Source organism: Haliaeetus albicilla, chromosome 3 (genome assembly GCF_947461875.1).
Source record: "Haliaeetus albicilla chromosome 3, bHalAlb1.1, whole genome shotgun sequence".
NCBI lineage: Eukaryota > Metazoa > Chordata > Aves > Accipitriformes > Accipitridae > Haliaeetus > Haliaeetus albicilla.
This window is the reverse complement of record NC_091485.1, coordinates 25469632-25495089: the sequence shown is the minus strand read 5'-3', so window position 1 is coordinate 25495089 and position 25458 is coordinate 25469632. Positions and strand designations below refer to the sequence as shown.

Here is a 25458-nt window from a genome sequence, read left to right as displayed (position 1 = left end):
GCAGAGTTCAGAGCAAGCTACTTTCTGGTCTTGCTCTGGGTTTTGAAAACCCTTCAGTGAGAACCCACCCAGGGCTCCAGTCTTCTATGACTACACTACTACCAGAACTCACACATGCCTTGCATCAGATAGTACTGAAGACACTGGTGTAGACATCAACTTCTCCATGCCTCATACCCAGATGGAGTTGATGCCTAAGTTACAATTTATGAGTAATAGGACAGCAACAAAAATTAATGCAACAGAGAGGAGACTAGCCAGACAGGGGGAAGACAGAGAATTCTGACTGATGAAGTCTAAGATTGAGCCAGCAATTAACCATGTAAAAGACAATACCACAAAGATGGTGTGAAATAAAAGCATAAGCAAATTAAAATAAAATGCAGTCCAAGAAAAACTTAGGCACATTTCTTGTTTTAACTGAAGCAGATAATTTTCCATGAAGCAAAGGCCAACGTCATAAGCAATATTAAGCTTTTAAACTTGTTGTGGCTTATACCAGATTACATTACACGAGGTACATGAAAATATTTCAGTGCATAATTGAACAGGCGAAGAATTTATATTTTTAGCTTGATGTTTTATTTTTCAAATATCCCAAATAAGGGAAAAATACTTTTTATTCCTAGAAGCATTTTGTACAGTACTTATTCAAGGACCCAAATGGTTGGACTGAAAAGGAATGCCCTAGACTAACAGTGAGAAAACACACCCATTTAAGCTTACTTGCCGCTATATAGGCAAACTCTGTAGATTTATGCTTCCAGTAAAATTCTAACACCATATAAGTCAGGAAGTCTTTTGTCACTGACACTGACTCAGCTGCAAACTAACACAGGAACTGGACATTTTAGCAATACACTAATACAAAACCAAATCTTTATAGTCTTTACAGAGAGAATCAAAAACTGCCAAACAAAAAGTGCCAGAATATGTAAACACTTGAACCAGTGTGAACCAGTTTGCCAAAACTAAGTTATGTAGCTTTTATTTGGTTTAATCGATCATATTTCCTGAATCTACTGTTTACAGACAAACATATTTCTGTTTACACAGTGAATTTGCTTGAGTAGTACAGTGCTGGCCAGCTAAATTCCAGTCATGCCTCTGTCTGCCTTCCCTGTGCTCTCATCCACCAAATCAATCGCCTGCTCACAATTGCACATCAGAGTTCCTCAGCACACATGCAGAATCTGAAAGTTCATTGTTTTCAATGACAATTATATTTTCCAGGCGGAGTTTCATAGCACCATTCTACTGAATTTTTCAATCCAGACAGAATTCTATAATTTAAAGTCAGACACATCCATTTTGGCTACCCATGTATCATTATATGATATACAGTCACCCTTTATTGGGCTCAAGACATCAGATTTCTGATTGTAACTACTGTTCAACAAATACTAAATAGGGTCTGGACAGATGTTAGCTGGCTAGCAGCTCAACCTCAGGAAGATCAAGACAGTACCTATAAACCCAGGTGGAAGCAGATAACTAAACAATCACTATATTCACTAATTTCAAAAAAAGTTTCCTCATTTTTTTTTATGTGGATATACAGCTTCAGAAAAATCACTGATCATTGACATGGCAAAACAAGGAGGTAAATGTGTTATTACTGTGCATCTTGATTTGCCCAGAACGTTACAGCTTTTTCTTTCGGTTGCAAACCTCTTCAAACTTACCCATTCTGATTTGTTTTACTAATATACTGCATGTGGCTGCGTTTAGCTCATGCAGAATGTGGATGCCTGCTTATTTGATAGCAGGCTTCTACCTTCTCAACAGGAGGTTGCACTCCTATGTCACAGCTTCCACCACATTCATTAAAGATAAAATTCCCTGTGAAATTATGGTACTGGAGGCCCTATGTACAAGGGCTTTTTAGATAAAAGGCTGAACATTTTTTTAAATGAGAATCTGGCTAAATAGTTTATCAATGATAGGTCAATCCTGAAAAAAGGTTTTCTTTCAGTGAAACACTCCACAGTATCATCAGCCAAAAAATGCAAAGCTGTGCCTTGCAGAAGGAGCCAACAGCTGTGGATTCGATAGAGGGGGAATTAATCTGGAAAGAAAGTTAACAATTACAGATAACTACAGTCTGTGAAAATACCAATTAACATCAACTGGCTAGAATAAATCAGGTGCCTATCTAGCTGTCAAGGAACCGAATAGATTTAATAGCATTTTTATTACAGCTGATCACATGCTGAGGTAGAGGCTGGTACAGGTAACTTCACAAGGTCCATTCCCTTCAATCCTATTTTCCATTATTCTTCTATCACCTATACACAGCAACTACATACAGCAGATCATAAAATTCAGTAATTAAAAAGTAAATATACATTATTGTCTACTTTACCTGGAGACTAGGATGGCAGCCAAAGTCCAGTAAAGTCTTTACAACTTGCAGATGACCTTTGTTGACAGCAATATGAAGTGGAGTCTGCCTGCGTTTGTTGCGAGCATTCAAATCTGCACTGCCTCGGTGCAAAACTTCTATCACAGCACCCTCATCACCGAAGGCTGCATGATGGACAGCCCTGTCCCCATCTTTGTCCTAAAGTAGAAACATTAATTTGACCCAGTATATTCCACATTTCCTTTGCATTTAAACAAGAAGATTAATTTAAACTGGACAATTGTGCATATCTGATTTCTCTTTAAAGATAAATTATAACATTCAAATATCTAATTAAAACAATTGGTCAAACCACAGCAATAGAGGATGAAGAGTCTGTTCATATATAAACATACATATTCTACGGCATATGATATTCTATACCATATACAACCATTGCCCTGAATTTTTGTGTGATGTGTTCATCAGAAACTCAAATAGATTCATTTGGGTTTTTACTACAAAACAACCACTGTCAAAAAGACCCCCCAAAAAACCCCCCACAAACAAAACCCAACCCCCAAACACGTTATACTTGGTAACCCAGGGTAACCACTCCTGCAACCCAGGAAGTGTTACAGATTCCAAATCATGGTATAAGACAAGAGAATTGCCTTGTTCATACAATTAAGCTAGTATTTATTAGGTTTGATTACACGTGTCTTAGTTTTCAGTTTATAAACCTTTTCCAAAGGAAATTTTGGATTGATGCTGAAATTAATTAGAATTTCTGATTCTATGATGATAATTCACAGCATTAAAGCTCTGATTAATTTCAGTTTGTTTCAGTTTCATCCAAACTGAGAATTAAGGTATGAAAGTCATAAATTTGTCAGTTTGGGTTATTTTAACATCCGTAAGAGTGGACTGTACTACATGAAACATTTTCAAATATTAATCAAGTGATTTCAACATTAATGACAGTATATAAAAGCTAAAAGTAAAATGGGAGGTGTGTATATATATAGATATATATCAGATTTCAATAAAATAATAACTTCCATAAGCTAGTTTCTAACTAAAATTTTGTGCACAGTGGAATATTACTATGTATTTATAGGATTTAATTTTGACAAAAGAGAGATACTGAAAACTATAAGGAGGAAAAAAATCATGACTGCTCAAGGGTGCACACAATGTCTCTCCTGGGTGAGCTTAATTTCTCTTATCAATTTGCTTGTCCTTCAGCAGTGTCTTTCAAAAGTTATTTTTATTATGTGTAACACATTTCTAATATATTTTACATCAATGCAGAAATTAATAGTTCTTAGAATAAATTGTATTTGCACAATTACAAGAGAACAATGAGACTAATTACAGCATTTTTTAAAAAAGATGTAAGAAGACTTATCTGCTAATTATCAAAGATATCTTTTTTGAAATATGAATACGATTTTCAAGACAGTCAGTGCAGTAAACAGCAGCTTTTGAAAACAAGAGATATTTATGCCTTCCAAATCAACTCATGCTATGAAATCGTCTTCTAAGACAGTAGGATTGCTTCTCAGGCTCATCTAACACAAACAGCCAAAAGAAGCCAAAGCTTGCCCATTTGGAAGGGGAAAGGATCAGAAAGGGGAACTTCTCTGTATCTCTCATCTGGTTATAAAGATCATTAGGAGGTGAAACTTATCAAGAGCCTGACAGTAGTGTTAAACTGCTACAACATTTATATTTACAGAGCACTTTGTTTCACAGGTATGTAGTAATTTGTCTTTTCATATTTGCAGTCTGCAAAGTACACTGAGATACTTACTGATGAAACCCCATATAATTTATTAAATATTTTATAGTTTTAACATATTCTAATTTTGAGATGCAAACCCCTGATTTTATAAAATCTTAATGTTTACATTCCTACTTTAATGAGAAGAGGTCCAAGAAAGCACGTGCCTTTTTTTTAGCTCAGCATCAAAACAAATAATCTCAGGAGCTGAATCCTGCTGTCTATTTTCTACACAAGAGCATATTAATATACCTAGGAAAAGCTAGCAACTAACTTGCATCTGTCCTATGACTTATATTTAGATATAAATCTAAATATTAAAAGCACTATATTTCTATACATGTCAACAATATAATATTGTCAATACTGACAATATAATAACTGATACCCATTAATTTTTGCAGACTAGAAGGCTATGTATTTTTACTATGTAGTATCTACATCAGGCTTTCTGAACCCTATCAGTAACAAATTGTTTTCTGACTACACTTCTACTCTACATAAAGCTGTGAGAGACTAAGCACAGAGGAGACAACAACGAGGCCATCCCCAGAAAATGTCATCATGAGTGTATATACTCTACAGCAGTGACTGTAAATGTAAATATATCCAACTTAGCTATAAAGCAGGCAAAAGTAAGGATTTTTATCCATTGCTTCCATGCCAAAGACCACAACAGTGAAGTAAACAGACTAAATTTTTGCTCTCTGCTTAATGGGATGGCTCTGCTGGGTCTTCATATCACTAATTTATAGGCAGCTGGCATTTTTTAAAGCCTGAAACATATAATGATTAATCTAATTATATTATATTATTTAGTAATTATACTATCTATTGATTATAATTATATATTAATTTTAATAACTAATGCAATTATATAATTAAGACTACCATCTTCACTTAAGCAACTCAGTTACATGAAAAAGGCTTGAAAATTCAAATAAAATCCCTGAAATTTTTTTTAATGCTAGTGTTACTACACTTCTGAAGCCTGAGCAAACATGAACTCTTAACCATTCTACTGCTAGCAGATTACCAGATATATTATCTTGAAGTTGTTTAAGCAGAGCTTCTACTTCCCTCTCTAATGCTTCTAACCCTTCCTTATACCAGAGAAGAACATATCAGTCCACCACTTGATTAACACAGCAGCTTTGATCCCATAGTACAGATGAAAAGCAGCTTAGTCTAGTTTGTAACTGTATATGTTATGTACTGCAGTGAAAGCACTACTTCTAAAATGAAACTACTTCACAGAAATCAGACCACAGCAAGCATGTACTGCATCAAATCTAAGCCATCTTTACAATTGAGCAGAAAACCTTTACAAAGTAATGGTGTATCTGTGAATATAAAAACAATTTTAGTTCCAAGAATTACATCATTGCTTCATTAACGTTTTAACATATTATAACTTCCATATATCAAATACAATATAAATCTAAATGCCCAAGCTTGTAAAAATTGCTTTTAAGTTATGCAAGTGATGACTGGGCATACTATTAACTTCTAAGCATTCTGTTAGGCTTTAATTTATATTCTTAAGAGAAATTTGACAGCTCCTTCTTGTGCTTCACAAAATGAACAAAGGCTGCAATATCAGTGCATTCTGTGTAAGTAAACAAGGCAAAATAAATTCAAAATGCAAATATCACGGTATGCTGATAGATAATTTTCTCACAAACAATAATTCTAAAAAAACCTAAAGAACTCCTTCCATTTTGGATGAAGTTAAAAAAAAAACAACAAAAAACAAACCCACACCTGAAAAACTGGAAGCAGAGTTGGTATTTCATACCCAAAGATACTGTTATTACTTTCTGCTCAAATTTGCTTTAGTTAAGAATGGAGAACTGTCTCCCAACTGAACAATGTACATAAGAAGCACAGTAATTATCTGAGGTTGGACATGTAGCATCCAACAACATCTTTTTCTCCAAATGCCACAGGCAGCATGCTGGCCTATTGCATTCTACTGCTGAAATGAAGGAAATAAAGAAGGGGCTTCATCTGCTACAATCACATACTAGCTTACACAGCTCTATTATATTAGCATTATATTTCACTTAATTACAGGTGCTAAAGAATTAGATATTGACCCTTTGTAATATTGTTAGTAGGAGGCAAATTTGGGAACATAATCATAGTAAGAAAAACAGTTTTTCACTTGCTCTGACATTTAAAAAGAAGGCAACTCCAATAAAATTGTTATTTAGCAAAGTTTAAAACTTGGAGACACAAACTGTATTTTGAAATATTTAGGTTACCTCTGCTTCTACATCCACATTCTGTTTCAGAAGCAACTTCAAAATGTCGACATGGCCATTCTGACTAGCAGCTTGCATAGCTGTGTGTCCAGCACATTGTCCATTCACCTGGAAGCATATCAATACTTTGAGGTAAGTTGCAAGATACACACATAGCTATGAGACACTTTAGCAGTATACATGCAAATGTATTAGAAAACTTAAAGCAACAGCATGCATAAGAAAGCATCAAATGAACAATTTTTAGACAGCTGCCTTTCTAGCACATATAGATGATCTCCTACGTCTTCTCTATTTTATTTCTGTAACATTAGCTAGATTGAAGGAAAAGCAGCCAGAAATGGATTTATTTCAAACATTAAGACCCTAACGATAGTTGGATTATAAACTTTCATCTTTCAGCTACTGTAAAGGCAAGATTTTGAGAACAGGTCTCAGAATGATACCAGCCCTCTGCTCTGCTGTACATTTAACTTCATTTTCTAATTTATGGCAACAACAGGAGTCAGTCTGACCAAAATACCATGTTTTGTATAATCTTGAGCTACAAATCAATCCTCAGAACTGAAGGAGTTTAGTCTCTTACCTGCAAAAATTACTACTGCTGTAGTGAGAAAAACATCTGATTGTGATTTTAAAACATGTTCCCTGAACCAAGTCCTATAATTCTTAAGCATTTTCTTTTATACTTTTCAGTACTAGGTGATTAGACAAGTTGGTATAAGGAATCTGACAGAGAACAGATTAGATGATCTACCTCAGGAGTAAAAAAACAAAACCCACAATAACAGCAAAAAAAATCCCCCAAATCTACTCTCCTTTCTATTCCCCTCAAAACAAAAGAAGTTGAGGACCCTTCACTAATTGTGAATGTTTCATTTGCTGCCCTGACTCTGGCAAACAGAGGCTGGAAGGTATTTAATTCACGGCAGACAATAGAACACAAGATGTGTCTGGCAAAAAAGGGTGTAAAGCACTATTTTCACACACCCCCAACACATTTCATAGGACAACAAATGGGAGAAAAGACACTGGAACCAGCTGTACTACTTCTATGCAGACACACTACTGACTGGCAAGGAGTATCTAGGACAGCTTCATTTCCTTTAGTATTACAGGTCCCCGGAACAGGTCCTCCCCAAACAGAACACTCACATCTACATCTGGTCTCTTTAGCAAGTCTTCCACTTTAGCAACATCTCCATTGGCAGCAGCTTTAACCAATTCTTCATTGAGATCTCCAGATTCTTGGGTTTCAAATAATTTCTTCAATAGCTGGGACAATCTCTCTATAATTATTAAACAAAGGACAATTAAGATTACAATTCTAATCACAGAAGAACAGAAAAATAACAGCTAAATTTGTCATGTTTCTGAAGGCATGTACATAGTAATACACAAACCACCACAAAATGACAGCTCTAAGTTATTATTCAGTTCTGAGTAAGCACTGCACTCCAATACCCTTTAGACAGTTGAGACTGTCACATCAGACACTTCAAAACAAAGTTGATTGAACCACAAATAGCTTGCCTACCACAAAATATAGAAGGGTGGGGACGAGGTAAAAACATGAATTTACATATTGATATAACAAGTCTAGTCTTCTAGCTTAACTTTGGGTATATCCTGCCCTCTGATTTGAAACACTAAGTCCTATTACTCTTATAGCTAATTTTAAGGCCACTGTGACTGTCTTTATTGCAGAAAATTCATTCTATTTATGCCTCCCCAGGAAAAAGTCTAGAAAACTATGTAGAAAGGTTTCTTGGCATTAAAGCAAATATGTGAAGAGAAAAAAACAACTAGCTGTGACCAAAAAAAGGAAAAAACATTTCAGTTTAATTGATCTGTGAAACAGTCAACAGAACATAAAACAATTGGATAGTCTTTCTGTCTTGTTATTAGATGAATGAGACCAGGTTCAACAGAACTGAAATGTGATTACATAGACACCAAAAAAAATCCCACTGTAATTAGTCAAAGGATGTCTGACTAGATTTTAAGACAAAAATTTTATGGAAAGAATATTATCCTGAGTAACCGTTTGCAACAGATCCCTCGCTTATGCCTGCTATCCCACACCACCTATTAAACAAGGAGTCTGCTTGCTACAGCCAGGGACACTCTCTTCATGCCTTAGTCCCTATTCCTATCTAATGTTCCTTCCAATCATTTAAAGTCCTTAGAGCAGACCTCCAAAGACATCCCTGCACTGTGGCCAAACAGAAACCCAAATTCGATTTGGAGTTTTTACACCTTATCAAGATAACAACCAACATCTCCATACCAACTGCAAGCTTTTTCTTGTATCTTTCTCAAAGGTATAACATCAGTTAGCCAAACCCCAAGCCTGAGTATTATTAACCTTGCATACAAACTATGTGCTAGTACTTATTAACCATTTTTTTATTAACACAAATACTTGACATACATACATTACTGGTTATTCTTCAAACTTACCACCAGATGCATTACTTATAGCAGATCCCGCTGATGCCACCTTTGAGACAGCTGCTGGATTATACGTCCAAGATGTCCCACAAACCTCTACCTTTAAGTCGCTGTCTGAATAGATCTGCTGGACCCGACCAACTTTACCTAAAGTCTGCATTAAAGAAAACATCAAATGCAAATAATACTAAAAATAAAATATTTAGAAATCTGAATGTTTTATAGTAAGTCACAAATTTTATCAAGTCCATTGTTTAATAGTACAGTCACTAATACCTTTAGCTAAGTTTCATTAGGCTAAGCAGATTACTAAATCTGAGCAAGTATTACACCACATTTGATGAAATACACTTTCTCTAACTTAGAAGAAAATCACTTTGACTCCCACAACCTCCAGATATTTATTACCAAGCATAACTAGAAATATTATACAAGTTTTACCATTTTATGAATCCAAACATACAACTACTTACTGGAAGCATTGCTTCAGCCCATTCTCCATGACCTCTCTGAAGAAGCTTGATTCGCTCTAAATCATAACATACTTGAACAAGGTCACCCACTTGAAATTGAGAGGTACCTCCTTCTGCACCTTGAGCAGCATCTCCACTTCGGACAACATTGGCTTTGGTGAGAACAGCTGGATTAAACGTCCACCTAGACAATTAATCATTTAAAGTAGATTCTAAACATGCAAAGCAAAATTAATGTTTAAAAATTATCTGTTGGACAAGAGTCTGCTTGTACGCCTACAAACTGTCTGCAATTTGTTGTTAACCATTTTTTGTCCATAAATTTGTCTGTGGCTCTTTAGTTGAATATTTCCACAGTAATCTTCAGAGATGTACATTTGTAAAAGCAATGAAGAAATATCCTGCCTAAGGGGAAGCAAGCTGACAGCAATATAATAGTCCTGAAAGTAGCTATACAGTTTGTTAATTTTTCCAGGGAGAGGAGGAGACAACTCTGGTTGAAAAGGGGAAGAGCCAAGCTGTCTCACAAAGGATTGGACTGCCAGAAAAAAACATGGGAAGAACATGGAATTTTGTCCCCTCCCCCTCTAGGTCAAAGCTGCAACATTCAGTTATAAAATACTCTTCAATTAAATGGATGTCCTAGATACACCTCAATTTTTAACCAAACTATCCTAATTTATACTATAAATTTTACTGGTTTAGAGGCATTTAGCTGTTTTTATGCCGAGTTATATTTTAATATATAATATGGTGACCTGTCCTTTACCTGCCATTTGGTCTGGGGTTGATTTTCATTCAGCTATGTGATCTAGATGAGAAGCATCAGATAATCTCTATAAAGGGCAAAGGCAGGGAGGAAATCACAATACAGAGCAGCTCCTCTCACTGGCTCTGCAGCCATGACTCTCAGAAGAAAAGCCACTTGCATCCCTTCAGATTGTGTTAGCTGGGGAAACAGCTTTGTTTTGCACTACTTTGCAATATTAACAAACAATATATTGAGGGAAAGCCTGAATGAATAATGCACTGTTAATCTTTTCTGGACAAATTGAACAGGTCAGTCTCCAGATACAATTGAAATCATATTCCAGTCATCAGCTGCTTTTTAAAGATAAGCCCAATACTTAAGAGCAAGACAACACAAAACCATGTGGACATGTTAGCTCAGATGCAGCTGTAGAGCTGGGTTTGAATCCTGTTAGCATGGATGCAGCTTATCAAATTTCAAACCTAAACTGCTTGCAGGGAGCGGTTTTGGTAACAGCTTCCCTAACACTTCCCATTCTTGGTCCATATTTACATAAACTAACATTCCTTTGAATAATAGGACAGTAGATACACATCATGTCAAGGTCACTCTACATTAGACAAGATCCCCAACATAAAAAGTTTGTTACCTGTCCTCTTAACCTATTTTCCTGAAAACCTGCAATGCATTGCTATTACCATTCCTCTTGAAACCATGGGATACTTTGTAACTAAAAAATAAATTACTGCTTAAACCACCACATTTTGGAAATAAGTGGTCCAGAAAGTCATTCCTTATTTTAGACTCAAATTTTCACCAAGTGAGAGAGGCAACAAACTTCCTTTTCCCGCTAAAGCATCTTTAAAGGTAAGCCCTCACTACACATTGTAGAAGGAATATAAAAATTCTCACAGAAATCTTAACAGACACAAAAGGAGAACAGAAAGTTTCTGGTACCAAGTGATGACAAGCGCTGAAGGCAAAGGAAGTCTATGAGAATCAATGATGAAGGCTATATAACAAACCTGTTGCCGCTTGGATATTGTACTACAATGTCATGATCCTCGTCAATGCCACAAACTGTTCCAGTTGTTGTTAAAGTTTCAAACATGCCATCAGTCCATCCTCCATGACCATGCTGCAAAGACTGTACAATTTCCAAATCAAGGTCAATGTTTACAAGGTCACCTATTTGCAGCCCACCAGGGTTTCTGTTACCATTTTGCTCACCTGAAATGGAATAAGAAGGAAGTGCTTACATGACCACACTAATTTTCCACACAATTTAAAGAACAGAAGTTAATTTCTGAGAATCAATGACTGCAACTGTAGTGGCCAATAGGTAAAAGGGAGTGAACAGGTGAAAAAAACCTCTGAACCTCTGGCTATGGAATTGTGTGTTTCTTGTTGAGTTTTCAAGGCAAATAGCAATGACACTGGCAAATGCTAAATACTTATGACAGGTTCCACTATGGGCTCTAACTGGGATGGTAACAGCTATCATATGGTGTTAGACATCTAGATACATAAAAGCTCTGATAATTTTGAGTCATACACAAAGTGCCATCTATCCACTCAGAGGCTGAAAGATAAGCAGAAGGCCCACAGAAAGTGGCTTTGAATTGGGTCAGTACTTGAATGTGGAGAAAATACTGGCAAAAGAATACCTGCAAAATGATTTTCAGTGATGAAAATCTTTAACCTTTTAAGTAGGGAGATGACTACAAACAAAAAAAACCCCTGCAAATTTAAAATTAAAACACTGTCCCTGGACAATGCCCGCTTTCAAAAGATGTGTCATAGCAAAAATTCATTAGCTGGAGGGAAATGGCATACATTCAAACACATCAAGCTGTGTTAACTGATAAGAGAACACACTTATGGACCTCCTCACTGCCAGAACAAGATGGTATCTTGTGCCATCCACAGAATGGTGAAGAGTACAACAACTGTAGAAGTCATGTAGGTTGAGTTCAATGGCAACATCAGTGGCAAAGGACAGGGTGAGCAGAGTTCCTTTAGTAATATGGCTGTCTCTAAGCAGGTGTGTGTGTTTGTTTTTCCTCTTCCAAGCAAGGGGTAATAATGGAGAAAGGGTCCTTGCACTGTAACAATAAGGAAGTACAAACAAATAGCCTGACACAGAGACAAAAATGTTATTTGGAGGGAGACTGATTCTAGAAATCCACAACAGATATTGGCAGCACTAGTTGCAGCACTAAAAGTCTCCAGAGGACCGAACAGCAAAGAAGAGAATCTGATACTACTGAAGAGAAACTGCTGAGAAAGAAAACACAGCTATGAATAAATGCTTGTGTTCAACGGACTTTAACTTCTGTGACCACTTAGTGACTTCTTTCTGTCCTGGTCTTAGTTTAAAGAACCTATAGATGGAACGGTATTTTAAGTGTGCACCCTTCACAGCAAAACACACATAACATGGAGAACAGCCACTTCTGCTGAGGACAAAGTTAACAATGAATTCTTCAGAAAAGCTACTGATATGGACCTCACCAGACAGAAAACTTAAGACAGCAAACATCCCAGAGACAGCCCTGATGAGATAGGGAAATCTAAGAAAGGAAGAGCTATAAACCAGAAAAGAATTATAGAAGCATTAGTTGGAAGAAAGGATCTCTAGAGGTCATCTGGTCTGATATCCCACACAAAGCCAAACTAACAACCAGCTGATGTCAGCTGTGGCTTTGCTTATCTGAGTACTGAAAGCCCTCAAGGACTGAGGTTCCACAACCTCTTCAATAACTTTTTCCAGTACTGCAATATAGAGCTGTAGGTGTTAAAAGAAAATTTCTTCAATATCTGATCTGAACCTCCTGAGTCACCTTAAGGCCACCACTATTTGTTTTTATGACATTTGCCACTACTGAAATTTTGGTGCCATCCCTTTCAATCACCCTTCAAGTGGTTGTAGGTGGCTAGTCAATTACCCATTAACCTCCTCCTTACCAGAATAAAAAGCCCAGCTCCTCCTCCTTGCAAATCACATCCTCTCAGTCTCTTAATCACTTTAGCAGGCCACCATCAGACCCTTTACATTTTCTCAAAACTGGGAGGGCAGGGAAGAGGAGATGGACAGACTGTGACACAAACAGGACATAGAATTCTAGGCACAACTTCATCACCATTGACAAAAGAGGAATAATAACTTTTCCTATTCTGTTGCCTACCATCCTCCTCATATACCCAACTATGAAATCTGCCTTATTTGCAATGACGCCACACTGCTGTCTCATTCAATTTGGCATTCAGTGTAACACCCAGGTCTTCCTCAGCAAGGAGCCTCGCTCAGGCATTCACAATTCCAAGTCTGGGAATTCCTGGTACATAGGCTTATTTCAACCAGAGTACAAAACTGCACTTCTGGTTGAACTCCACGAGGTCTCCATTCACCAAATTCTTCACTTCCTTGAGGCTCTTCTGAATAAAGCTCTACTTTCAACCACACCCCTTTGCCAACTTGCTATCACCTGCAAATTGCCTGGGATTGTATTCCGTCTCATCATCAAGGTCACCAATGTGGTACTGAACAAAATCAGTCTCAGTATTTTGCCCCAACTACATACTACTCCATTATTAATTAGGCCCCTGCTGGAGTATTATTCTCACTCTATTTCAAATATCACAAAGCTTCAAAAATAACTTTCTAGTTTTTAATGCAAGCATACATTTAAATTCACAGCATGAATGTATCTGTGAACTACGTTCAGAAGGCAAATAAAAGCGACAGATGTTATAACAAAGAGTAAGACTGAGAAGACGGAGCATAATGTGGCAAGAATGATGAACTGAGTTCATCACTATCCTTTAAGAGCAACTTAATATAGTGGAAGGGGAAGAATTTAACAAAGAATAGTATCCTACTATCTTTAGTGATTAATATTCATGCATTTAAATATGATATCACCCTAAAAGCTACATGCAGAAAACAAAGACCTATGCTTTTAAAGCAAGAACCAAAATAAATAGAGGGCATGCGTAAGAACCTAAGCTTACCTCTGTAATAAAGAACCAGTAACACCCTATTACTACTCTTCTATTTTTATTCATGTCAGACTAAAATGACAAAATTAATTTTAAGTACAGAAGCAAGATACAACGATCAGAGTGCCTTGGCTTTTTACTTTCAAACAATTCATTTACTTGACAATAAATAGCTAAGTGACTTCTTGAACAACTGGGTTTTTTCTAAACAAAACAGACCTTTACTGTTTTCACCTTTTCACCAATGCTGTCAATAAAACAATAGTGCTTGCAGGTCATACTTCAAGTACTTGTGCAAGGAATTAGATTAAGACTAGTAAACAGAGAATTCTCATCACTTTAGAAAAGCCAGTATTATCAGCTAAGTTTTTTTACGCATTTAAGTATAATAAGAAACTCAGAAGAAAAGCAAAATTTTCTGTAGTGTCCAGTTTTATGACCAGGTGTTTTCCCAAGGAAATACACATTAATAATTAAGAAAAAATTTGCCCATATTTCAAAAACCAAAACACCTGGCAATTTTTTTTTATACTCTGCACATGTCTACAGCCCAGCTATGACACTAGAGGAATAAGTCAGTGTAATAGCTAATATGGAAAACCTCAACCAAGATTTCACAATATATACTAGTATTAGTATAAAGTAACAGGTTAAGTTATATGTTCAAATGACTCCTGTTTATGGTCATGTACATACTACTTCACTGAACATCTCTGAGTATTTAAGACAGTCTTACAAGAATGCACAGCTATGTTTGGCTCTTTAGAAATACAGTACACAAGACATATGACTCAATTTACTGCTTAGTCAACACTTAACAGCTCCCTTGCCATTCACTTGGCACACTGATACCAAATACATTTAGAAAAGTGTTACCATCTATTATTAATGCATAAAAATGCTACCATAGAAATGCTAGCACTTACATTTCACTAGTAAGGACAGTCCTTTCAGATAAGATTTAAAAAGGAAGAGAAATCCAGACTAAGTATAATTAACACACATCAAGATAGATTTACTTTATCTTCAACTCACCTAACACAGGACAATGGTCCCTGTAGAAAGAGCCTCCTTTTGCATCTTGGACACATTTCAGGTCAGACTACGGAGAGAGATTGAGACAACTTTAGTCCTCACTGACTGAGTCTCCAGGTTAACATAAGTCAGTGAAACTAGAACTGAAATATACTCAATTAAGAAAGGCTTAAAATTATGTGTACAAAAAACATACCCCATGAGTTTATTACTGAAGTATATAACCTCAAATACTTTCCAATCTATCAGCCTTGACATTCTCAAGATTTTAATAACCTTTACCAATATAAAGGGCTATAAAGGATGAGACATTTTTAACTCAAGGAGAGGTATTAAAATAACACAAAGCTCCTTTGCATTGCTTTATAAAGTTATCCTTCCTTTTAAAAAAAGTCTGTGAACACAAGGAAACAAACAAAAAAATAGAACTGAAGACAGTGCTCGAGGCCACAGCCTTTCCTGTACAAATCACTTAATGCCTGCCAGTGCTGTTCCCTCTTCCCAACCCTTTTTGACAGATACATGTTTACCTTGGAGAAGAAAAACCTGACATTCAAATTCTACAAAATGAAGAATTTCCAGTTAAGAATATACAAAACACAAGGATATTACTTGCTTTAAAAAAAACACTATACTGAGCTAAACATGATCTTTTTAAACAGAAAAGTTCTAAAGCTCATCCTTCAGAAAAGACTCTGTTTCATATTATCCGAGAAACAGAAGTTTCGAGTGTGATAACCAACTCCTATTCATAAAGCCAGCGGAGTCCCTATAATTCTCCTCTCCTTTAGTTTTTTTTCCCCTGTGTAACCCTTAAAGCCAAATGGCTACCATCTGCCATTGCTCCTTATGGAACAATTCCCACTAAACAAAGGACATTTTGTGTTCACGATGAGTTGGGAAGGAGATAGGAAACTGTTTGCAAAATGTGTCAGAATATTCTGTGGGATGAGGGAGGAAATAAAGGACAGGTGGTGGTTATGACATCATCAACCAGAACTAAAAGAAATACTTTAACAACTAATTTTCCCAACCCCAGATTTATTGACAGAGTGTGCTCCTGCAAAAGGATTAAAATGAAAACTCTTAAGTCTTCCAAATTATCAAGGCACTGATGAATGCAATACTACCCTCAGAGACCTGTAACTGCTAAGCAGCCAGAAGCAATACAAAATTCAGCATATATCCTGATCTATGAAGAATATACCACCACCTTTTCAAAAAGTGATGAAAACAGCCAGATGAAAATAATGAGATTTAGCCACTCTTCAAATCCTATGAGAAATCAGAGTTTGCTCAGCCCAGCAGCAGCAGCAGGCTGGCGACAAAATGCTGCCACCCGATGGGCAGGTGCTTGCTTTAATTCAGCCAGAGACAAAGGGGCTGTGCTGACCATCCCAGATGGCAAGCACATTCATTCCCCCAGACCAACAGAGATTTAATGTGCCCGGGAGCACTTGGTCTCACCCACTGAATGCAAACTCTTCGTGTTATGCAACAACCAGCTGTCTGTACAGGAGTATACATACAAGAGCTGTTTTCACACTCTTCAGAGCATTAAGAAAAGAGCGCAAGAGGGTCCTAAGTGGTTCTCCTCCCAGCCAGGCAAAATCTGGGTGAAAGATTCCTTGCGTTACAGCAAGTGTTAACATACAGAGCAGACTGATGGCGAAAAGCTAGCAGAAGAAATAAAATATTCAGTAAAAGGGTAATTACTATCTTGCAGCAGAAATTATTAGGAAGCAGGTTAAGATACCTTAAGTTTTATAGGGGAAAAAAAAAACAACAACAGAAACCTACAAATCTGCACTCGCTTTTTACCCTGCCTGTACTGTGCCCTGTGCATAGTTTATTTCTGGGTTATAATGATATGCTTGGTTGTAAAACTAAGTGGTAGCTTGATGTTCAACCTCAGCTTCATATCCATCTTCCTTTCACTTACATGATGAAGTCAATGTTAGATCGCTAAGGAGTAAAACAAGAGTCTGATCTAAGTATCACAGAAAAGCAAGGCAACATGATTATTTTCTTTACATAAGCCTTCACCAAAAAATTGAGGACCCAAAACACACAGAAAGATGAGGCACTGACAGAACGAACCTAACTCGTATATATTGTATATACAGCAAAGAGTTCCTTCAGCAACTTTGCAAACAGCAATACTAAGAAAAGTAACATCAACATGATAAGGGCCTGCAAATATCTTAAAAAACATAGCCAAACCCAAAAAAGATCCTGGAATTTTACGATAGGAAACTGTACTTAGTTGTACTTTGGTACCACAAAAGCTGGGTAAGGTAAGCTTTTGGAGAAGAAAAACCTGACACTATAATTCTACTATAATTCTACTTCTAGCACTCAGCTACTATAGTTATCAGAAAAGGAAAACAAGCTTTCTTCTGCCCAAGTAGTTTAAGTAAAAAATCAGGGGTGGTGTTAAGCTCCTGGCCATCCTCCCCTGGAGATTGGGTGGCAAGAGGCCCCTCTAGAGAGGATGGAGCACAAACACACCCGAAGCCCAGCCACACCAGGCTGACAGTGCATTGCTGCTGGCAGCTCTGCTGTACCACACTTCAGAGAACCCTACCAGGATTTTTACAAGTTCTATGAGTCTCCCTGGGTCTTGTAAATGGATTGAAATAGCAGATTGTTTGGAGATGAGACACACAAGTGCAAAAAGGACTGTACCAAAACACAAGGAACATTAAAACACAAGTTTCAGACTCACGCTGACACCATGTGCAGAAAAAGAAGTAACAACTGTGAGGTTGGGTGTAAATACATGGTAGAGACAAACATGCAAAGATGAAAACAAAACATCAGCTTTTATACACCAACTTGATGGACAAATCATTCAATGAACCCTGAATAGGATTCTTTCAAGAAACAGAAAAACAAGCTACAGATTTTGTGGGATTTATCTATAGTTAGAGAAGAGGTGGAAGCCCCAGTTAAGCAGGGAATTATTATAATGAAAACTGAAGGAACAGCATGAGCACAAAACCTTGCACAACAGGACTTTCAGAACAGTAGTAACAGCTAATGCACATGAGCAGTGGGGTTTTTTGCCTACAGTGAAGAACTTCGGTCTTCTAACGTCTACCTTCTGACTTGCCGAAAACCTCTGCATTCCAGCTGTATAAGACTGGATTACATAAAGGTCATGATCTGCTCAGCCAAATGGGAAATACAGAAAACATAACTGTTTACTTTGACTTACCATCCACTTACACCATTGAAAAAACAGCAGCAGTTTTGTCATCGTAACTTCAGAGAATGAAAAAACATACATTACAGCAAGGTCAGCAGTGTTGGCAGATTGGTCTAAAAGCACCATCATCCCTGACCTTGAAGAGAAAAACCATACCAAAGGAGCAGCTGCCTACTGGAATAACTATTAAGTTATTCCTATCAATATGGAATGCCATCCATCAAAATCAGCAAAGGGAGTCTACAGACTTGATAAGAAAACTAGGTGTGTTGCTAAGAAAAAGAAGAATGTTTGATCCAGATGCACTGAAATAGCATCCAACGCTAGCAGCAAACACCAGGAGAGAAATTAATACTGATCTTACAGATGCATGAGCAGGAATGGTGCCACAGCTGCAGGTGTTTGAGGTACCAATGGATACCCCCCTTAAAAGTCATTTTAAGTCTTTAAACTCACAACAGGGCAAATGGCAAAAGCCCAGTGCATGCTGCTTTGTCACCTGATTAAGGCAACAAGGGACTGGATAAATCCGTAAGTTTTAGCTAAAGGTTTATAAGAAATGCTGTATTTCAAATTTAACGAACTCAAATCATTTTCAGTTTCAAGAAGCTGAGAAAAGTGAAAGCAAAAGATGGTAGAGAAAGTGACTGAAATGACAAAGATGTGTGAGATATAAAACTTTCCATGTATAACTTTTTCTTTTTTTTTAAGGAGGATCATTTTAAAGTCTTCCTTGTAGGTTAATACCGTAAATAACAAAATTGGAAAAGGATCAGTAAGTACATTTCTGCTTAACGGAAATATGTTTCTAAGCAACTCAGTTATGGAGAGATGAAAAACTTGGCTTGGTCGAAGCTACAGGAGGAATGTAGAGAAGTACGACTACATAAACTAGAAGCAAAACAAAGTCTGCTGACAAATGCACATAAATGCACAAGGTATGAATATCTCCTTCCTCTCTGGATTCCAAACAATTAATCACCTAACTTTGGCTACACTGTAATGTAATAAAACACACATGCTGCATGCGTAAAGGTGGCCAAAATTCATGTTTCTGTGTTTTAGATCAGTTTTGATCAGCACCTAGAAGCAACAAAAGGACACTAAAACGAACAAAATAATGAAAATTCTTATTGCTGCTTCCTAAACCCCTCATTTCGAACATACTGCGGACAAAATAAAGTATTAGAGAGTTGAAGATTTGACTTACATTACAGATCTGACAGTTGTAACTGCAGGAGAAAGCGTATTTCTATATATTTTATAATACCCCCAATGCCAAGTATGTGAAGACATTTACCTTGTTTTTATTTTTTTTTTTAAAAAGTGTTATTAAGTCATTCTTAAAGTTCTCTAGAGTAATTTCAAGGATTATCTTTAAGAGTAATCCAAATAAACATTGGTGAACAGACTTCAGGTACCAATCAGGATAAGAAAGTTTAAAGTAATGTCAAAAACACAAAGGCAAGGAATCTTCTCAATTTCCCTTATACACTCAACTATTCAGAATTCATGGGAAAAAAAAAATACACAAACGGCTTACAGATTACTGTAACAGTGATAGATGATGACTACAGTTACTTCTTTCAGAGCCTACACAGATTAAAGCAAGATCCTCCATAATGAAAAACAAGAAGAGAAGGTTAATCACAGCAAAAAAGGCAAGTGGTACAGAGCAAAGAATTTCAGCAGCACAAAACCAATTCCTAAATAATGAAATTGATTTAGGGCACTCCTGCTGATGGAACTATTTTCTTTTTTATAGTAAAATAATTCTATTAATAAGTAGTAGAATATAATGCTTATTGAAAACCAATGGAAGTTACCAGCTTTACATCCTCAGCTGTGTGATATGAAGAAATAAAAAACAGAAACAAGTCCAAAAAACTAAATCACAAACTTCTCATTAACTCTCTAATTCCACATAGTGTATCTTTTTATTGCAAAAGGCTATGTTCACACATTTCTAAAAGCAGGTAATGTGGTTAACATCTCAGTCTGGCTCCAGAATCCAAATACATATGAAATGCAAGCACTGTCAATAACCATAATTAGCCAACAGTACTTTATTCCTACTATGGACGTAGCAAACATGTTATTCAACCTAACAGCATCATAAAAACAGATTTCAGTTTGGGAATTTGTGGCCTGTGGCAGCAGAAACTCCCAGATTCAAATGCCAGGCTTCACAAAGAAATGCAAGATGCACCCCTCTCAACCACTCTGTATGTAAACACAGCAACAGCAAACTCAAATAAAACCTCTAGGGATCTGACCACAAATAAATGCAAGTTTTCAGCCAGCACCTGCTGCCCCACCAGCCAACCCTCATATCTCCCAAGGAAAAGCTGGCAGGCCAGATAGATTAATTTTGAGGACCAGATGCAGCCTGTCAGCTATCAAACAAGCAACCCTGACTTACAATAATAAGCTGTGTTTCTTTAATCAGCTCCATTTGCATCTGAGTCAAGTGTTATTCATTTGCAAGTAGGGGTCTCTTCCCAGCTGTATTTACATGGGCACACAGTCTGAGTACTGTTGATTCCACATTCTCTGGACATTCTTAACCAATTTCTAAGTCCCAAGACAAGTTTGGCCCAACTTTACATGAACTTTCTGGCAGTCTATTAGTCAGCTTTACGTAACAGCACATAAACAGTAGTAAACAATCATAACGAATTGTACACTTAGCAAGCAACTAATTTGTTATAAAATTTAACATTACATTCAAGTGACTATTTGTCACAGATATTCAAGAACCCATTCTGTCTGAAGTGAAAATTGCATTTGATAAAAGTATCCAACAAACATAAAATTATTGTAAGAATTGATTACAATCAGGTAAGCACTGCATATAGAGCCTCAAATTATCCTTTTTATACATATGTGTGTACATATATTATTTATGTATTATCCTATATGTATAATATATTTGCATATATGTAGTTTCACACACATTTTAACAGTTTTTTGTTGTTAATTAAATGACTGACCAAATATTTCTATTTGTACAAATCTTGTGGGAAGGGTCACACTTATCCATTGAAATTTACAGTTGCAATAGTTAACCAAGTATCCTACAAATATTTAACACTTCTTTATGTGGCTATAGTTTGGCAACAGAATATAGTTGATTTACAAATAATAAATATATTTTTATTATTAAGGGAATAACTATTTCAGAACAGCATATAACTTCTTACATGTATTTTTTCTGAGACCAGAAGGAATCTTTAATGATTCCACAGCACTGCTACTATGCAGTCCACAAATTTTAACATAGTAACTGAAATCACAACACATACACAAAAAAAAAAATCAGTTGATCTGTATCTCCGCCTATCTAGATTTTGTAATTGTCTTCCTTTTCCATGCATCACTATCAAATATAAGGGGGAAGACACCAACCATTGGTTCAATAACATAATACTACATATAAATTCCTTTCCCTTTTGCCAGTATATAAGGAATTTTCTTTAGAACTGGGGGGGGACCATGAAGCACCTAATTCAACACTGACTTACATTTTATCTTTAGAATCTTTACTCATCAGAAAAACTGACCTGCACTAAAGGTGTTTAGTCTTTTTAAACCTGACACTAAAATACGTATTTACTGCAGTGGTATGTAGTATTTATTTTTTATTATAAAAATAAACTTTATTTCAAGTGAGGCTATCAGGCAAAATATTTTACTTTCAAAAAAGTAGACTAGTCATTGTTTAACATTTTATTACTGATACACATCTGATGTCAATGTTAGGTTAACATGGTTTTCCTCCACAGTATCAAACAAAAATCATGCAAATAAAATGCTAATTAAGATGTTATAAGCAGTTGATAATCAAAGTAACCTTCCCCTGACCCACATTAGGATAAGAAAACCCAGCAACAGAAGGCACTTAGGCTAGAGTTTGACCCATTTTCTCTCTAAAGCTGTAGAAGCTAGGAAGTGAAAAAGAAAAATTTAGTGCTAAAGCAAATTAAGGTTGTAACTGAATTCAACACCTTTCCATTGACAAAAAAATTGCTCTCAAGAGGATTCTGAGTGTTGCCAGTAATTTAAGAACTGCAAATCTTGCAGTAATCACACCAAAATTCGAAGTGAACTGAAAACATCAGGAGTTAAAGAACTAGGGTCTTTAAAAAGTTTGTAACTAAGCTTCTTTTCCTCTTCTGAATTTTACTTTAAGCACAATAGTAGCACACTAAGATAATCATGTATGGGATGTAAACATTTACTATACTTTGGCAGAAACCAGCCCTTTAATTATTCACATGTTTTATAAATTCCCAGATCAGGCTTTCTTCCTAATACATATGCATGATCCATACAGCTGTATTCACAATGACCTGACTAACAGCATGCAAACTGACAAAGGATATTCCAAAAGCAGAATAATAAAGCACAACAAGTTATTCTGACTACCCTTCCCCCACCATGCATTTTACCCTTTGTGTTCTTTTATACTTACCATGCCCTCAAAGCCAACTCTGTAAAGGTTTTTAGCACCATTGTCCCAAAGAACATATGCTGCACTATGTGGACTCGATGCACTCCAATCTTGGATTTCAGTTACCTATTCATTTTTAAAAATAAGAAAATTGTTTCTAGAACAAAGACTTAGAAGCACAATTTGAAATTAAACCCTCATTCATTGCTTTCGAATAATTCAGGATACAGCAGTTTTACTGCATTTAATAAAATTTATTCTGAAGTTGTTTTCTGTATGACACAAGTGTTCTCTAGGTGTCTTAAGATGGCAGCCTGAATATATACTTTGTAGGCCTATTTTTCTTTTGTATATCTGGTAGGTGATCTAACTATGTAAGTAGAGAACAAAATCTGAACTGTAAAACTTTATTTATGATACTTTGACATGTTCTTACTAGAAGCAGCATTTAACTAAGAAAAAACAGGATGAAAACTATTTTAATTGCTTCAATTTGTCTGGTTTAACTTGCATTGGCCTGGTGGCAGTGCACTACGTTAGGAGACAAAGTTTTATTTCCAGAGCCAATCTGTTTAACAACAGTACAAAAGAAGTGAAAAGGACCTTCTCTGACATTTCTGAAATCATGAGGCTATGCACCACATTCTGAAAACACTTCCATTATTAAAAAAAAAAACATCAATTTCCAGAATTTATCTTAATTTTTATTTGTATTTATATAAAAGCTGTTTCTGCTATGTACCATCTGCTTTTCCTCATTGAGAGCATTTATATTCATCTATACATATTTTCAGCTTGCAAATAATCCCACTAATTCAAGTTTAGTACATAAAACAGACAATGCAGGATAAGACTCTTATTTTGCAAACTTTCAGAGATTTCAAAATATCTTGCCAAATTCACAGCAAGGGGTAAATAATCAAGAGGAAAAAAGCTGCTTCTGAATATCCCTTGCTTTAAGAGATTTAATTCATTATTTCCTCTCAATAAAATCCAAAATGAAATCCCCCAAAGTCCTAAAGCTTCCATAAATGTCTAGGATATAAAATAGGCTAAATATCTTATTCAGGAAGTTTTCGCTTTCTTTTAAATGCTGCTTAAGTGTGCTAAAAATAAATGCAACAAAAAAACACCAGTTCACCAAGATAGAAGGGCATGCAATTCTCCTTCTAGAACATCTCATATTTGGTGATAGAAGTCATAGTATATTTCACATTCCCTGTTGTATGTTCATACTTATAACAAACCTTTGTTAGTTCTGAAGGTAAATGTAAGTTGCAAATGGAAAAATTTGCAAAGGTTATGATAGCAACATATCATTCCATGCAATTTTCAATAAATCCAAATAGTTTTTTAATACAACTATATCAAAAACACTCATATAATGTCCCAAGCCAGCAATATAATATCCACATCCCACACTTGCAAAATTTTTTATTTTAAACTGGAGAAGTCCCTGAAATTATTAGGTGAAAAACAAAAATCCAGAATGCAAGCACTGAAAACCAAGAGCAAGAGATACACAAATGTGCTGACCCACAAGCAATAAGACTACAGAATACAGTGATGACCAGAAAGGGCTATTCTTGAGAGCTCTGTTTTTATATCAGCTCTCTAGTAATGTCAAAATATGCCCAAGATCTCAATGCCGTTACAAGCCAGCCTTAAACAAAACAACCAAGACAAAAATTCAGTAGTTTTAGAAATTTTTGCTGGTATTGTAAAAATGCAAATTTACATTTAAAAGAACTGGTCACAGTATACATCCCTTCCTCCTTCTAAATGGTTGAGCATTACAGAATAAGATTAAAAAACATCCAGCAAATTAAAATAGTAACTTTTATGATGATATCTTTACACTAAAATTAGAAAGGCCAATGAGGCCATTACATGAGCACGCAGAAATGCATCTTCTTATTTAAACCAGTTTTATTTTTACCTTTCCTCTACGCCCGTTGCCACCATCCTGATCTTCCCATTGCCAGTCAACTCCTCGCACCACCCTGGCACCTGCAAAGATTCCTCTTGCTGTAATTTTCTTTGATTTACGGCGAGACTCCAACAATACCCTGAAGTTATTAAGAGAAGAACCCACAAATGTCAAGATAATAAAGAAAGTCCAAAATTAATCTTTGGGGATGGGAAGGAAGGATAGCATCTTGAAACAAAAATAACCCCACAAACACAGATTTCAGTCCATGAATCGCATCCATTCAATTCTCAACTTGAACAGCAGCCCACAAGATAAAAAACCATGATCTTCCTAAGTCTGCTTTATTGTATGTTCATAATTAGTGTTTAATTCTAATGATAATTCTTCTCCAAAGTTCCTACTACCAGCAATAATCTTGTAACCACTTACATATAGATCTGTACTATTATTGAAATCATTAAAGAAACAGAGAGAGTCATATAAGCAACACATTTCTGTTTCTCTTAGATGCACCCTAGGCCAATATTATTGCCCTGCAATTGCCCTGCCATTTTTATTCAGAATTATGCTATTAAGTAAGAGCTACATCTCTTTCCCCTCCACGTCTGTTTATTTTCTACATACTTCTTATAGCATATCTTGGCAAATTTAAGTCAATATATCAGCATCCATTTTTTCAGTCATAATATGTTATTTTTCTAAAGCAAACCTCTTCTTTCCCTCCGACTTCAACAGAACTAAAGTAGATA

At 36.1% G+C, this 25458-nt stretch overlaps 1 protein-coding gene across 5 annotated transcripts in view; it reads right to left on the bottom strand.

Moving 5' to 3' along the window:
* Positions 1-25458, bottom strand: part of MIB1 (MIB E3 ubiquitin protein ligase 1) — an 80656-nt gene that overhangs the window by 41906 nt on the left and 13292 nt on the right. For all 5 annotated transcript variants that reach the window (XM_069779140.1, XM_069779141.1, XM_069779142.1 and 2 more), the window contains exons 3-11: positions 24716-24845; positions 22798-22902; positions 15113-15179; positions 11101-11305; positions 9325-9508; positions 8861-9005; positions 7553-7686; positions 6398-6505; positions 2366-2563 (exon numbers count right to left, since the gene is read on the bottom strand). In XM_069779140.1, the coding sequence (XP_069635241.1) occupies positions 2366-2563; positions 6398-6505; positions 7553-7686; positions 8861-9005; positions 9325-9508; positions 11101-11305; positions 15113-15179; positions 22798-22902; positions 24716-24845 (1276 nt within the window). The remainder of the gene's footprint in view (positions 1-2365; positions 2564-6397; positions 6506-7552; positions 7687-8860; positions 9006-9324; positions 9509-11100; positions 11306-15112; positions 15180-22797; positions 22903-24715; positions 24846-25458) is intronic.